The following is a 15,944-nucleotide window of genomic DNA, read 5'->3' on the forward strand; positions in this document are numbered from 1 at the left end:
TTCACTTACAGGCAGACAACTCCAGGGCATACGGACGACGGTCGACTCGTGCGAAGCCGCGGACGTATGCAGGTCCGGCCGAGAAGGATCAGACGCGAGCCAAATCGCAGCTCGACGCGGCGTCTTCCCATGACAACGACCGCGACGAAGCGACATACCAGGATCGAACATGATCCAGACAGTCGACGTGGATTGTAATGCTGGTGTCTGCGCATCAGGAGCTGATGGAATCTCAACTCATCGTCCGTTGGGGCCGGCGACTTTATGCAGACATGGACTGCATCACGCTGACAGCGGAATGGAAGCGAGTTGGCCCCTCCGGAGAGTCGAGTGTCGAGCATCTTGAGCGGCGTCATCTTGCTCCGAGGGCGACGATATAAAAGGTCGTATCTCGCGCAACGCAACCACAGGGTCAGGCCAAGGCATTCAACATGGCCGGGCACGGCTTTTCCATGCATCGATCTTGCACGCTGGCTCACCATTGACCCCAGTGAGTGCCACCGAAAGTTGCAGGGGCATCACATTACTATCCATGGACCAGCGGACTGACCTCCGTAGCCAGCACACGAGCTTCGCAAAGCCTACTTTCTTGCTAGCCGTCCTCATCTTTGAGGTCGGTAGCCTCATTTGCGCTGTTTCTCAAGACTCCAAAACTTTGATCATTGGCCGCGCCATTGCGGGACTGGGTGCAGGAGGCGTATCTGGAGGAGTGCATCTCATCGTCGGGCTGAGTTGTCGGCCGTCGCGCGCGCCATTGTTGCTTGGTATCGTAGGGGCCAGCTTTGCAATAGCTCGTGTGGTTGGGCCACTACTTGGCGGTGTCTTCACGGAGCATCTCTCTTGGCGATGGTGCCTCTACAGTAAGTCACACTCCCTCCATGTGACACTGAGTCATACTAACAATCATTCAGTCAACTTGCCGATTGGCGGAGTGGCAGCAGCCGTCATATTCTTCTACTACACAACTCCACCACACGCCAAGTCAGCAGAGGCTTCTTTGGGAGAGAAGATCCTGCAGATGGACCTCGGCGGTGCAGCGCTCATCCCTGGGGCAGTCACATGCTTCTTACTGGGACTACAGTGGGGCGGCATAACCAAATCTTGGCAAGACTCTACAGTCATAGGCACACTCACCGGATCTGGCCTTCTGCTTGTGGCCTTTACCGCGCTCGAAATCTACCTGGGTGAACGAGCCGCGCTGATACCACGAATCGTCAGGCAGAAGACGGTGGCACTAGCGATGGTATACCAGACAGACCTAACTGGATGCTTCTTTTCATTCCTATACTACCTGCCAATCTACTTTCAGTCAGTCTCAGGAATGAATGCTGCCGACTCAGGCGTCCGAACCATACCGCTAGTCGCCGGAGCTGGAGTCTTCTCGATTGTCGTCGGCATGGTCATAACTCTCACGCGCGACTACCAGCTACTGGTCCTCATTGGCTGTACAATGGTCACAATTGGCGCTGGCCTGATGTACACCCTCGACCAGAATAGTACCAGTGCGCAATGGATAGGCTACCAGGTTCTGGAAGGTATTGGCTTGGGATGTACCATGCAGGTAAGGAGTCCCAGACATGGACCAAGTCAATTCCTCGCTGGTTGTTGAGCGGCTTCCGCGCGACTGGTACGAGCGCTTTGGCGAAAATCTGGTCCGATACGCGAGCGACGCTGAACGGGAAGAGTGGCCACGCCGGTTTCTTACATATTTCTTGATGGCTCGACATGTCTGGCTATACTCTATGGATGGCACTCTACGCGACTTGGCGCTGCCTGAGAAAGTAGACACATATTATGCCGACCACTTTCTTGGCAAGACGACGACTTTCTACACCATCTTTGGCGGCGACTGGAACAAATCATGGCGCATCAATATTGAGACCTTCCCGGTCGGGCCCCCGGACTGGATGGGCGACATCTGGGAGATGTGGACTCGACAGTGTCGCGAGCACGAGCGCTACGATGCTCGCTTTGTGATCGCCCCCGTGCGCTTGTCCAGGCAGGACGATGCGCGCTTCGATCAGTGGCTTGGTCTTGGTAAGGAACCAGACTCAGTTTCTGAGTCGGATATGCAGCAGTTGATCTCGTGGCACTTGCGCAACTGCGATCTTCTACAGGCTCGCGCTAACGCGACGGTTACGGACGAAGACCACAAGCATATGAAATCCCTCGCGTATGACAAGAGGCTTTCGCAGAAATCGCAGCCGTTGCTTGCTCCCTTTACGCCTACACGCCGTGCCGTCTTCATGCTAGGCAGGGACCACATGACACAACAGCGCAGCGTTCTGCTCGTCCTTACTGGCCAGGATCAGGACTTGAAGTCGGGCCCCGCGACATTCGATATTATCCCGCGGGACAAGATCATATCGTGGCGGACTGATTGCATGATTGAGGTGTTGCTGGAGACCGCCATCTGTTACCTCCGGAAACTGGAGCGAAGGGAGGAGGCAGTCAATGGCGAATTCCGTGGCCTCAACGATGCACGGAGGAGAGCTATTCATCATGGACTCGTGGATGACAACATGGAAGACGTATTGGAATTGCATTCAAAGATATTAGCTGCTCCCGACCTGGACTTCAAGCTCGGCGATTGGAAACGGTGGGCAGAGGCTTATGTGATCTCCGGCTGGGAACACCTCGTCGCGGATTATCAGTGGTTTGAGGTGTTATCAGGTACGAGTCAGCTACGTGAGTTGTGGCATCTCGGAGAGTACCAGGGAGAGGTTCAGAGCTTTGCCGAAATATCGAGGAGCTAGAGACATCGATAGCACAGGAGCAGACTTGACCGAATCGCCAGTTGATGGGAGCCGTTTCGATCACCGTGAAGTACCACCAGTACCATCGCACCTGAAAATACGGTGGAAGCGAAGTGCGCAGCATCATGATCCACTTTTGGCAGACAACGCCCAGTAGACTCTTGATGAGTAGTACTCTGCTCAAATCTGACCACAAACATTTGACCAACGAGGGACCATGGATAGCGGATGACTGAGCATCCTTTTCGACGACTGAGGACGAGCATACATATTCTTCCATAAGAACCTTCCGTCTGCGAGAATAGTACAAAATCCAACAACACTCATCGCAAAGACTGCACAAGACTACCAGCACAACAACAAGATGTCTGCCGCTAGTGGAATCCTTGGCCTGCCAGAAGAACTGCGGCACATCATCTACGAGTATGCGTACCTACCTCACACGCACTATAGGCGCAGTGGCGCTCTCCAGATCTATCACACTCTCCCTCCGTCTTTGGAACTAGTGTGCAGGCAAATGTACGCAGAGACGAGCAAAATACGCATCGGACCCAGGAGAATCCAGGCAAGGGATGAAGTGTGCTACAGCACGTGGCGAAATTTCTGGGAGGACTTCTCTTGCGAATACGTTGCAGAACTCGCGCCAAATGCTCTGCCATCGATTCAACGCACCGAGCTGCGGGTCTGGCATACAGCGCTCCCTATCGTATGGTCACCAGGGTTTCATACCGCCTTGTTGGAGGTGCATGCAGCGTATCGTTGCCGCAGCGGAAAGGCCGATCGTCCTGAAAACTTCAGCTTGCTGATATCAGGAGCCAACGGGGCTCCAGGGAGTCTGGATGTCCAGCCACTTATCAGGATCAGACGTCATGTTCGCTTCATGAATTGGCAAGTCAAGAACTTGGTTGCCGACACGAGGAACGCCACCAAGCGATACCAGGACCTTGTGGCCAGACTCTGGATGATGACTTTCAAAGATTGTATGGACGGAGGAGAGTTGATCAAAAGCATGGGGGACAAGCGTGCAATCTTACATGAGACACTTCGCATCTTGTGCGATTTCGATAAATCCTCTCGGGCAGGTGTTCTGGACTGTGTAAGGGTAACAAGGGCAGAGGACGATGCGAAGCTTTTTGAGCAGTATCTTGATTCCATTCGAAATAGATGAGCGCTCCTTCGCTCTGAAACGACAGCAAGAACGACGTCTGCGATTCGCTGCAATTAGCATGGATCATCGAACAGCGATTGAGGGCCTCGCGTCACGCACTGCCACTCTACGAGATATCCATCGCACACGGTGCATGATAGTGATGACCTAGCTCAAGCAGCAGCCGTGCACTATCCCATCGAAAGTTCTCACTTTTGCCAAGCACTGTTGAAACAAAGGATCGCTTCTCGGGCACCTTTTGGTCAGCTTTGAGGACAGGGTGGATACCGCTCTACGGATTTGACTATGAGGACAACAGCGAGACCAGATATAATCCGCCCTTCTACCTTGCAGATTTTGCATCTTTCACATCACCACAAGTCTGTCTGGAATCTTTCTCAAAGCAAGCTTCCACCACGACCACCATCAACATCGACGAAAACTTCAGGAGATCTTCAGGCCACCTCAAAGTCATCAGGACTCCCTCCAGCTACCCATTCCCTTAAAGCAGACCAAGCCATCGACATGGCCTCCGTGTCAGCACCGCAGGAAGCAAAGCCTTGCTTCGTGACCTTACCACAAGAGATCCGCGACATGATCTATGAGCATGCGTACCAGCCATACGTCCAGCGCATGAGGGGCAAAAAGGCCATCACTTATCGATGCCCTCCGCCTTCCCTTCACCGAGTATGCCGCCAGCTCAGGGAAGATATCGATTACTTGGTCAGCCACGATAGCTTGATTGAGCCTGAAAGCAACCTTCGGGACACGTTCTGGCAGGACAGTGCACCCGCCAAGATCCGACGCCCTAGAACTATCTACCCGAGTCGAGTGCAGTCATGTCTGGAACGCTGCATTCCCGGCAACCGGACACGCCAAATACCGCGAAATTCTGCTCGGCCTTGAGTACATAACCCACTACCCGAGCTCTGAGTCCAAGGGCTTTGTCCTTTGCATCAACGGCGTAGCACGAGGGTGCAACGAAGCGCAGTGGGTTGCCAAGATACACTCACAGAAGTCATCCTCGGTTCGCCTCATACCAGGCTCTGCCTATGAGGGTTGGAAAACAGAGAAGCTATCACGGGATAGCCACGTGCACGACTTTGCCTGTGAGGGATGGAAACGACTCGCACTCCTTCTAGTGGAAGCAGTCTCGTCGACGAGCACGAGCGGATCCGATTGGCATGGCGCCAATGGTTCATCAGGAGAGATGATGGAGAAGCATCGATTGATCGAAGAAGCGCTGGCCATTCTGATCATGCGCAATAAGAAACACCCTCGTGCCGAAGAGCGACTGACGGACATTCGTGTGCTCACGATCGCGGCCGTATCCTTTGATGCTGCATTGGCGTATATAGATGTGGCGACCAAGATGGCGGAAAAGTGTGCCAAGTACCAAGAATTAAAGAAGGAATTGGAAAGCATGATTGCTCAGGAGGATGTATAAGCAGGATGTTGCCATACAACATTGCAAATGGCGACCAAAATCGGAACTTATGCGAGTCGCTTCGGGCAGTGCCGGCCTAAGCAACGTGGTAGAGAGAGGCGCGTCGTGCAACGCTTCACCTCTTTCGTCAGGAGCTCTCGGAGGCGGGTACCACGACTGTCGGGCTGGGAGGAAATGGTTCAGTAATCCATCTCGGTGATGACGCAGCATCCAAGCAACCATGTGAGTGTCTCTGCATAAAGTCTGCTTCTATCGAGCCAAGTTTTAAGCGAGCTCTCGTATGCAGATAATGCAGTGGGTGAGATACTAGCACCATGGGGGCCACTGCATAACAATCTAATCTTATCAAAAAATGTGCTGTTGGCGGTTGTGAACCTCCAAAGGTAAGCGTAGCGGAGTGGAGCTCTCTACCAACCCTTCTAGACTGCAAAGTAGCGTGCGACTCACGCTACCGCTACCCGACGTACAGTGCTTATTATACGACGACATAGGCGTCAGCGACGAGTATATTGTTTGCGAGTTCGCCAACAGGCACAGTGCGGTAGATCACGTGACCCTAAAACTTGAAAGCTGACCAATCACAGCGGGCGCCAAGGCTCGTCCGGGGCTGGTATAGAGCTGCACTACCTCGCTGACGCCTCACCTACGTACTCGCAAGCTCGTACTCCGGTGGGGCTAGCGCTCGGTCGCTACGCTTAACCAAGACTCGAAGAGGGCACGCTAGCGAAACCAGATGATTACTCACACTTTCAGCTCGGATGGTACACAGCAGGATCGCGTCAACTATCACGCCGACTCTGTCTATCTCACTGTAGAGGATGAAGATCGATATATAACAACATGGTGCTTACCAAAAATACACATCTTCCTCCCAGTTCCTCCATCCACCCCCGTCTTAGTCGACCACATACAGCAGACTCATCATGGCCGGCGAACTTGTCCTGATCACTGGCGTCACAGGCCATCTTGGCTTCCGTGCGCTTCGCTATGCGCTCGAGCATGGCTATCGTGTTCGTGCTGCTGTCAGGAGCGAGACGAAGGTAAGAAGATTGATTGAGCGACCATCAAACAAAATTGACAGATGACAGGCCAAATCCGTGCTCTCGAATTCAGCCCTGGTCGAGCTGAAAGCCAACCCTGAACTGTCGTTCGCCGTGGTGCCAGACATCACAGCTCCAGATGCATACTGCGAAGCCATCAAAGACGTCAGCTATGTCATCCACATCGCATCACCATTAGCAATGTCCATCGAAGGCGACGACTACGAAGCTGGATTCATCCAGCCGGCCGTTCAAGGCACTCTCAGAATCCTCGAAGCAGCCAAGAAGAGCGGCACCGTCAAGCGTGTCGTGATCACCTCCTCCTCCATATCCATCACACCCTGGGACGTACTCCTCGCAGGCCACTACGACGGCGTCATCATAGCCGAAGATCGTGTCCCTACGCCAAGCGGCCCCTACTCCATGGGTCTGCACGCCTACTGGGCATCTAAAGTCACAGCCCTGAACCGTGCCGAAGCCTGGATGAAAGAGCACTCCCCAAGCTTCGACCTGATCCACATCCACCCGTCCTATATCGAAGGCCGCAAAGATGCCGCCACGACCGTCGAAGACCTCAGGTAAGGGACAAATTGGCTCATCCTAGGCCCCGCTTTGGGCGAAAAAGCACGGCCAAACTGCTGCACCACGGCCTCAGTCCACGACGCCGCTTGGGTGCACGTTCGAGCTCTAGACCCGAAAATCACTGGAAATCAGAGCTTCATCATATCCAGCTCTGGACACGATGGGACGAAGTGGAATGATGTCAAGGATATTGTGGCGAAGCACTTTCCAATCGCAGTGCAGGGGGAAGCGTTGCCGAGTGATGGGGATGCGCCGACTTTTGAGTTGAGGTGTGATAGCGAGAAGGTGCAGAAGGCTTTTGGGTTTAGACTGCAGAGTTTTGAGGAGCAGGTTGTGGATGTGGTGCAGCAGTATTTGGAGGTTATCGGAAAGACTGCCGTGAAGGGGTGAGTGGCAGAAGGGTATGGCAGAGGGAGCTCCGTGGTGGTTGCAGATAGATGGTGTCTTGCATATGCAGGTGTTGGGATAGGAACGGAGATGACATGGGGTAAGCTCCCGTTGTGCCCTCAGTTTGTGTAACGATGAACAATGATCAGTTGCAGGGACTCTCAGCTATCACGAGAGAGCCCTTTCAACACACTCACCTCGCCACCCCCATCATCTGGAGTACAACATACACCAGAAGTTCAGCCGTCCCTCGAACTCACTACGACATGTCCACTCCATCTCCCCAACCCTGTCCCCTCCTCGACAAACTCCCACCCGAACTCCGCAACAACATCTACACCCACCTCTTCGCCTTCGACCAAACCCAGACCTACCACCTCGCCAAATGCTCCCCAACTCCCAAAGCAATCACTCAAACATGCCACCAACTCCACTGCGAAGCATCCTTCCTTTACAGAACCTCATTCCGCCACTTCTGGTCCTCAGCCCGCTTCGAGCTGAACCGTCCCGACGAGCTGCAGAAAGAAGACTGGTCCATCACCCATCTCCGCGATGAGGACTTGGCTCATATCACGAATCTCACCCTCGAGCGTGGTCAGGGACCTACCAATCCAGACCGTCTTACCTACAAATTGATCGATGCCCGAGGGGGTTGGAGCAAGAGGCACTCAGCTCACAACCGAGAGGACTCGTTCGGAATCTTAGCTGGGAGTTTCCTGGGACAGATCAAGCTTGAATGCACAACTTGGTACACGAGGAAAATGTAAGATAAATTGCGAGGCATCCGCCGCCACCGTACCGTGCATATTGTTCTCGGCACTAACTCATGCCCCGTGAAATCCAGGGTGCTGGAGCGTCTTGACGACGCAGCCCGCCACGCGACCGTGAAGGAGCAGCTTACGGTGCTTCTTAACCTAGACGATTGCGATGTAAGCGAGCTGGTGCATCAGCACAGGATGTTGCTCCCTGGTTGTGGTCGGCGTGAGGGAGGGACCGAGATAGACGTGAGTGTGGCGAAGTGGGACGGATGGATGGCAATGCGGCTTGCGATGGCTGGACCTAGCGTGAATGGCTTTCGTTCACGAGACCTTGACCGACTGTACACCCACCTGTCCCCGGCAGAAATCGATGCGGGCCATAGAGATTCAGTAGCCGGGGGTTGATCCTCCTTGCAGGTCTCATTTTGACCGAGCTGATCGAAATACCTGCGGTCAGGGTTTTTGGGGTTTGATAATGCTGTTGCTCCCTTCGACTCTCATCAACAACCATATCCCGTGGTCGTACTATTGCTCGGCCCTGCCAGCTCACGGTTCAGCGAGAACTCGTACGTCGCTTGAAGGACATACGGATCATCAGCAGGTCCGAAAATCTGTCTCTTCTCCCTGCCCCATTCGGGATGATTCATGCCATCGATCCAGTCTTGCACTTCCAAGACAACGCAGCCGTACTTGTTTGACACTCGTGGGCGAGATGGGTCATCGTACAGACCCTGAGTCTCTTTGAGGGCGAAGGTGCCTAGAAGGTGTTAGCGAAGCACAGATAGATTGGTCGAAGACGTACCATTCATGTTGTTGCAAGTATAGACCTGCAGAGCTTGCTGGTCTGTGTATACATCTACTTGAATTCCGGAGAATGGGCTGGCGAGTGTGGCGACAGGCTTCTCGCGCCAGTCGTATGGTCCAAGTTGATCACGGTTTGTTAAGTAGCAGTTGTCGTACCCGGTGCAGTTCGTGCCACAATTGCCAAGCAGTTCAGGATTTGTCAGGTTGGCTCCCAGCTGCTTGGGCGTTGACCAGAAGTCGTTGAGACCATACTTTGCGTTGGCTAAGATGTCACCAGTAGGGATCGAGATGCCATCGATTGCAATACGCTGACCGCCATACGGCATGTGTAGAGTGTGATTCAATACGAGATCTGTCTCAGGATTCTGGTAGCCGTCCAGGTTCCAGTAGTCGTGGCTACTCAGCATAATCGGAGTTTTCTTGGTGGTAGACAGCGCCGTCATCCTCAGATGCCATTGATGAGGCGTGACAGTATAGGTGACATGTGCAACGACCTCACCAGGGAAGCCCATTTCGCCATCTCCATCAGCAAGGGAAAAAGTGACCGAGTCCGAGGTGTGAGTAACAAGCGTCCAGTTCCGGTAGTCCCAGCCATTACTGCCGCCGTGGAGAGTATCAAGACCCTTATTGTCGTTGGGATCAGTATGGTGAGTAATCCCGTCGATGGTGAAAGTCGAGTTCTTGATCCTGTTCGCATATCGTCCAGGCACGCCATTCAGATGCGGATGCAGCTTCGAGATGCTGTAGTATGTGGCGTTATCGAAGCCAAGCACAATGTCGCGCTCTACGCCATGAACGTCTTCGATGAACAAGTTCGTGATCGAGGCTGCGTATGGGATGAATTGCGCTCTGATGCCTTCGCTCGAGATCTCGTATTTGCCATTGGGAAGCACTGATGGACTGTCTGTCGCGCCTTGCGCCGCGGTGAGAGCCGTTAGAGCAGCAACTACAGTCCAAAGGCCACGGGGGAACATCATGGGTATGTTGTCGTTGATGTGAACAGAGACCTACTGTTCAGTGATGCCGAACGAGGTAGATAGAGGCTCCTGCGGACCACAATGATGTACTGTATCTGACCTTGGAGGTATTCATAACACCGAGTCGTCCGAGATGCACGTCCGGTTCAACAACAGGATGCTTCCCTGTTCAACCCAGGTCCCTCCACATTGCGTGCTCTGCATCATGCAAGGGACTGAAACGAACCATCACTATACCAGAAGTGGCATTTGCAGCAGATGTTGTTGCTGCCATCGTATCTGATCGTTGGAAACCCGATATATTGATGTAAAAAGATGAACATTGACGCGGTGCTATGAGAAAGAAGGACGTGAAGTGGAAAGAACAAAGTCGTGGTGCCACTTTTGCCACCGGCTTCTCGTCCCGACGCATCAACAACAACATCTCACGCGGTACTCCATTTCCAGACATCGCACTAACATGGACATATCAAAGTCAATAAGTACATCAGAACCTGGTGCTCAGGGACCGCCTCTCCCGTGACGCCTGTGCCGAATGGCGATATCGTCCGGAGCACCTCTCACTTGGCTCTCGCGAGGCTGACCGAAGCATTCCCGTGATCAAAGACCGAGTACCATCTCTTCAAGAACACATCACCAAGCAAAATGATCGCATTATCAAACCAGTCGAAGTCGATGCCCACGATGCCGCCCTTGCACTCATCGCCATCCTGGTCGATGTAGTCTCGCGGACTTATCTCAAAGTCACGACCAGCTAACTTGAATGTCAGATCCGGTAGCGGGCCCAGCTTCTCACAGCCAACGTGATATATCTGCTTATTGATGGTCTCAGCCATCTCTGTTGGAAGGACGATGAAGGGTGTGCCGCTGTCGAGAATAGCTGACATTGACTTCGAATCGAATGAGCCCGAGCCGAGCTCGACGGTGTCGACTATCACCTCCCAGCTGTTCTTACCAGTCACGGGCAGATTGACCAGCGATTCCGAGAACTTGGTCTCATCTATGCCGCCTCGGAGCACTTCACTCTGGCCATCATCGTCGGAGGCCAGATATAAGCTGAAGAGAGGCTCGTCAAGGAGTCCTTGCGCGATCATGTTCTCCAACGGACTCAGGGCTTCATCGTTGGAGGCATCACTGTAACCAAGGCCAAGTACTCCATCGAAGCCGAGTTGAGCAGGGATATCTCCAGCACCCACAAACTTCTGATCTCTGACCTGAAGATCTGCGATGTGGAATGTGTCCTCGCAGCTCAGTCCCGCAGAGGAACTACACTCGACGTCTGGAAGCCACAGTAGGGAGCTTCTGGTATCAAGAACGACTTCATACTGTTTCGGCGGATCTCCTATGGTGATATTGACGAAGAGATGGCCAGTCTTGGAGTCAATGAGGGGTACCGATGAGTCGCGCTGGAAAGCAATGTCTGGATCGGTCTGCTTGAAGAAGCGATTGTGACTTTGGGCTCCGTCGACCTACACACTGGTCAGCTAGAACACTGTCGCCGGCAGCATCGCGCTGCGTCCAGCATACCACCGCCCCATACCTTTTGTTGCGGCTGGACTACGTATTTGACCGGCAGCCTATGCACTGCACCTGCGACTTGCTGGAAGGACAATGCGGCCGCAATAAGGAGAACGTGCTTCATCTTGGGTCTGGAGTCCTGGAGCCTAGCGTTAAGGACAATCTCGACCCAGATAGAAGCGATGGCAGAAGCTGAGAATGTTGAATCTTGTCGGATAAAATTGAGGCTAAGGATTCGAGCACTAATGTCCAAGCCAAAGCCGATGCACGATATTGATGTCCTCGTCGCAGCAGTTGCTTACCGCCGCATTCATGGAGTGCAATCAAGAAGAAGCGCCATTTAAGCTTTCAAACGAGCCCCTCATGTTGAAGGATTCCAGCACAAAGCATCACAACGCATCAGAAACGTAGTCTTAGTCATGGAACCTCCTCATCCAGCATGACCAATATGCCAATCACAGGCATGAGAATGCCCACGATATGCCTGCCAACAAGTCCGCTACGAACGAACGCCACTCCTCTCATGGACATGTCCCTCATGCAGCTTCGAATGACAGCCAAGATGGCTTGCATATGATCGTCCCTAGACACTGGAATCATCCCAATGTTTCCAGGACACCCGAAGGGCCACAAATTTGGATCACACGCTGGACCATTGTCAGCATGATGCTCTTTTACCATCCGATCGTGGTTAGCAATCGCTCTGGTCAGAAATTTTGTACAGCCCGTCGCTGTCTTCGTTCAAGACGTTGCTTACGATCTTGCTTACAGTAAGCAACCGCACCAACGACACGTAGTCCTCCACGTGCAACCATCAATGGCATGCCACAAGCATTATGAAAGCGGAGAGGGTGGTGAGAGTTGTTGTTGATGTGCGTGTATGTTTGATCTCTCAGGTAATGACAGTTGGATACCACTTGTCTAGACCATCCCAACTCCACTGCTTGTTCACCCTCCTGCGGTCCACATCACTGCTCACCGTGGCTGTCCAGCCAGTATAGGTGTCATCATACTTCATATCCCCCTATCATCATCGAGCCCTATCGCCGTGCCCGTGGCAGCCCCAGACGCTTCAGTGCGTGAATCTTCCCAGGAACATACCGATTCTCTCCCGACCCCGACTACATCAATGTGCCACTCGCTCGTCCGCAGAAGGACACGAAACCTGCGTCCCATCCGCTGCCAGATCATTATACGTGCACTGTCCCGGCAAGGGCTGGAGCTGAGCATCGAGGCACTAGTGGTAGAACTCTGTAAGGCCTTATCCTGTAGGTGAGAAGAAGCTGGGTCAAGGTCTCCACGCACCGACCCGTAATCGCACAACAGCACTCTGCCGTTGCCAAGTTTGCACGCTCCTGCATAAGGGTTGCCGGTTGTTGTACATGTTCCAATCTCGACTGCATTCTCGCCCTGAGGCATGGCTAGTACGCTTGGGAGCAAGGCTGTTGCTGCTATGAGGGAGAAGAAGGTGGTGGTGCTGAACATGGTGAGGTCTGGCGTCAGGAGAGAGGATGGGCGAGGATAGAGGAGGTGGAGTGAGTGGTTGGTGTTGACGTTGTTGAGACAAACTGGCGATACCTGCTCTCCTTTCTATACCTTCACTCGCGAGGTGGCTTACTTCGCTCACCGGATATACCAAGACACCCCATCAGCAACAATTTGTAATGATGGAAGAGTCCGTGGTCTGTCCTTGCCAAGTAGTTACGGCCATGCTCGAGCGCTGTGGTGTGTAGGCGGATGATGTGGTACCGAAGGACAGCCAAGATAGTGTACACATGATCCTCACAAGAAGACTTCAATCTTTCCAGTTCTTGCCACCCACCCACGCAACCCGAAGCTCCATCCTAAACTTTGCGAATGCGAGCGGTATACTTCTCCTCAATAACATTCTCTGTCCATTGCCAAGCTAAATGCTATACCACTCGTCATCTCGTCTACGAAGTTGCTCATAATCTTGCTTACAGTAATCAACGGCACCAACGACCGTGGTATTCCAGGGGTAGTCTAGTGACTTCAATTGCACGCCACCAGCATCATGGGAGTGCGTACCAATGCAGGCCGGTGCATGCTTGTTGTGTTGGTCGGCTACATGTACTAGTAGATCGCTCCTTCATGTAGGCTTGAGTACACGATAAAGACTACCAAAGTCCCTGCCACTGAATTCGACCCAGATGCAAGCTACAGTATTCATATCTCTCGTATAATCAAGATGCAGTTAACACTCCTCCTCTCCACGGCCCTAGCAGCCTGCGTAGCCGCTGCGCCATCTTCCTACAGCCCTTCGACCCGATCCGAGAATGAGAATCTCGTAGAGCGCCAGATGAATCAGTACATCTGCCAAGGGGTGCGCCAATTCCACCGGCCCCGATCCGCTGCATAGTCGTACTGATTACGTTGGTAGCAATGCGACACCGGCAGCAACCTCTGCCACACCCGTTGTGGCGATACATGTACTTGTTCGAGTAAATGTGACGGCTCGACGCCTTGCTTGTTCTCGATTATTGGGACGGTTGTGCAGTGGTATATTTATATCGCTAGAAGAAGGTTTAGAGAAGTACTGACGTATTGGAAGTCTTTGCGAAGGGAGCCCGTCTTTGGGAGGGTAGAATTGTCGAGGAGGGCCGGAAGTGAGAGAGCTCCGGAATCGAGCAGAGTATTAGCCATAATCGGGACTTGAGAGATGTCAACTCGAGCGACCATATGGTGGCGTGTATACAATGCTGCGAGTACACCTTCACACTGCGCGCCACTGTCGCTGCAACGGAATCGCGCTTCCTCAGACGTAATCAAACCCGTTTGCGTCGATGTGACCTCCGAGCGCTCGGTGGTCAAAGCCCTCGTAGGTAGTGTGATGGCACACTACCGTAAGCTCCACTGTTTAGTGTCCTGCTGAAGACATAGCGAATCCCATAGCAATCCTGAGGTGACGGGCGATGCTCTGACCATATCGTCTCCATGTGACCATCAAAGCACTTTCGCCCGAGGCCCATCTCTCGATCTGTCATTCACATTCGACGCATCATCATCATCTTCCGTACCACGCTTCACCCTTTTCCGCATACCATCACTCGCCGAAAATGGAATTGGCGAGCTCCCTCGGCAAAGGCCTATGCCCTCGCACTTACCTTGCAGCGCTTACCTCGCTTCCCACAGCAGTCCTACCGTCCCTCAGAATCGTGGGGACAGCGTCATCGTACGTCAACAAGCTGGCGAGCACGAACGCAAGGCCAGCAGAGACTATACTGGCCAATGGGGGCCCAAAAAGTGGTTGCTGCGAAGCTGTAGATTGAACGGTATGTGGTGAATCTCGATTTTGGCTGGCACATCAACGGGGTTCGAGTCGTATGATTGCTCTTGGTCGCGACCTTTGGGGCTGCGATACACGTCCACTCCTCGAGATGAATCTATGCTCCTTTAGCACGTGGCGCGTCAACATATTAGCATCTCCGCGCTGGCGCGACGGTGTGCGGCATGATCTGATAGCACAGTCTTGCCTGTGGGTGTGTGCTTGCATACGGGGAAGCGATCATCTCACAGATGTCGAGCAAAGATGAATTGCCGTGCCGGTGCTCATAGGCGACCACGAAAGCAAAGCTTCAAATTGCATCACTGCCCAGCCCCCTACGCTGGAACCCCAGGAAGCAAATATGGTATCTCAGGATCACAAACGCCCCCTGCCCCAACGCCTCAATGCCACCCACGCTTTTACCCTCTACTTATACTGCGGCTGGCTCTGCTGCTGATACGGGTTCCCAGAATTCCAACCCTGCGGCGGCGCCTGCCCCGACTGGTTCTGCAACGGTATCTGCTGTCCACCTCCTGCACCTGCTCCGCTATTCATCTGCTGCTGTACGTCGGGTCGATGCTTGATGTCTTGGTGAAATCGACAGATGTGGCAGTTGACTTCGTGCCAGGGCTTGAGGGAGAAGGGGATGATGGGGACCTAGGTAGGACGGTGTTAGTTGTGAGTCGCATGGTGGAGCGTGATGGGCGTACGAAGCAGAAGGTGAACCATTCCCTGAAGAGCAGCGCGTTAGCTTGTCGACCTTGATGGTAAGGTTATTATATGGGAGCTCACCATCGCTTCGTGACTTTGCCGCTGAAGTTACCGCAGTTCTGACATTGCACTGTGATATTCTCGTAGCCGGCTAGTAGGGATTGGAAGCTATCGTGACGTTAGCCGGAGCTTGCTCATAATCTGGGTCGCGTCTGGGCTTGCGCGCAGTCGCACGTGGCTGGCAGGACTTACGTGTGGGTGCCGCAAGTGAAGATGAAGGCCATGGTCGCGTGGTTTGGATGTGGTTTCTAACTGGTGGTGTGTTCAGGTGGTGTTGAGTGTGAAGGAAAGACTACACCAGGAAGATGGCAATGTCGACGTATTCGAGATGCAGGCGTTGCGCGGCGAGAGGGCTTGGATGCTCGGCGGAATTGTCGCTTACCCCATCCGGGGTAACGCTGGTCAGGTTCCGTCGTGTCGGGCCGGGGGGATCGATGCTGCAGGTGAAGTCAATATGCTCGCGTGCGTGAA

At 53.4% G+C, this 15,944-nt stretch overlaps 7 protein-coding genes across 7 annotated transcripts; 4 read left to right on the forward strand and 3 right to left on the reverse strand.

Annotated features, from left to right (window-relative positions):
* Positions 1-532: 532 nt before the first annotated feature.
* Positions 533-1,609, forward strand: CLAFUR5_11772 (MFS gliotoxin efflux transporter gliA; the record flags this gene model as incomplete). The annotated part of the gene is made up of 2 exons (XM_047910920.1): positions 533-860; positions 912-1,609. The coding sequence occupies 2 exons, from the start codon at positions 533-535 to the stop codon at positions 1,607-1,609; spliced, it is 1,026 nt and encodes a 341-aa protein (XP_047767258.1).
* Positions 1,610-4,428: 2,819 nt separating this feature from the next.
* On the forward strand, positions 4,429-5,350 carry CLAFUR5_11773 (uncharacterized protein; the record flags this gene model as incomplete). Its single annotated transcript, XM_047910921.1, has 2 exons — positions 4,429-4,590; positions 4,736-5,350. The coding sequence occupies 2 exons, from the start codon at positions 4,429-4,431 to the stop codon at positions 5,348-5,350; spliced, it is 777 nt and encodes a 258-aa protein (XP_047767259.1).
* A 923-nt stretch (positions 5,351-6,273) lies between these two features.
* Positions 6,274-6,972, forward strand: CLAFUR5_11774 (Ketoreductase CTB6; the record flags this gene model as incomplete). Its single annotated transcript, XM_047910922.1, has 2 exons — positions 6,274-6,390; positions 6,439-6,972. 2 exons carry the CDS (start codon positions 6,274-6,276, stop codon positions 6,970-6,972), a joined length of 651 nt encoding a protein of 216 aa, XP_047767264.1.
* A 653-nt stretch (positions 6,973-7,625) lies between these two features.
* CLAFUR5_11775 (uncharacterized protein) lies at positions 7,626-8,126 on the forward strand (the record flags this gene model as incomplete). The annotated part of the gene is made up of 1 exon (XM_047910923.1): positions 7,626-8,126. The coding sequence occupies one exon, from the start codon at positions 7,626-7,628 to the stop codon at positions 8,124-8,126; it is 501 nt and encodes a 166-aa protein (XP_047767265.1).
* Positions 8,127-8,617: 491 nt separating this feature from the next.
* CLAFUR5_11776 (putative aldose 1-epimerase) lies at positions 8,618-9,898 on the reverse strand (the record flags this gene model as incomplete). Its single annotated transcript, XM_047910924.1, has 2 exons — positions 8,618-8,874; positions 8,920-9,898. 2 exons carry the CDS (start codon positions 9,896-9,898, stop codon positions 8,618-8,620), a joined length of 1,236 nt encoding a protein of 411 aa, XP_047767262.1.
* A 560-nt stretch (positions 9,899-10,458) lies between these two features.
* On the reverse strand, positions 10,459-11,540 carry CLAFUR5_11777 (Vacuolar protease A; the record flags this gene model as incomplete). Its single annotated transcript, XM_047910925.1, has 2 exons — positions 10,459-11,367; positions 11,439-11,540. The coding sequence occupies 2 exons, from the start codon at positions 11,538-11,540 to the stop codon at positions 10,459-10,461; spliced, it is 1,011 nt and encodes a 336-aa protein (XP_047767263.1).
* A 3,588-nt stretch (positions 11,541-15,128) lies between these two features.
* Positions 15,129-15,697, reverse strand: CLAFUR5_11778 (uncharacterized protein; the record flags this gene model as incomplete). Its single annotated transcript, XM_047910926.1, has 4 exons — positions 15,129-15,359; positions 15,413-15,434; positions 15,495-15,581; positions 15,666-15,697. The coding sequence occupies 4 exons, from the start codon at positions 15,695-15,697 to the stop codon at positions 15,129-15,131; spliced, it is 372 nt and encodes a 123-aa protein (XP_047767256.1).
* Between the last annotated feature and the right edge of the window lie 247 nt (positions 15,698-15,944).

The sequence above is a fragment of the Fulvia fulva genome, chromosome 10 (assembly GCF_020509005.1).
Source record: "Fulvia fulva chromosome 10, complete sequence".
NCBI classification, from domain to species: domain Eukaryota; kingdom Fungi; phylum Ascomycota; class Dothideomycetes; order Mycosphaerellales; family Mycosphaerellaceae; genus Fulvia; species Fulvia fulva.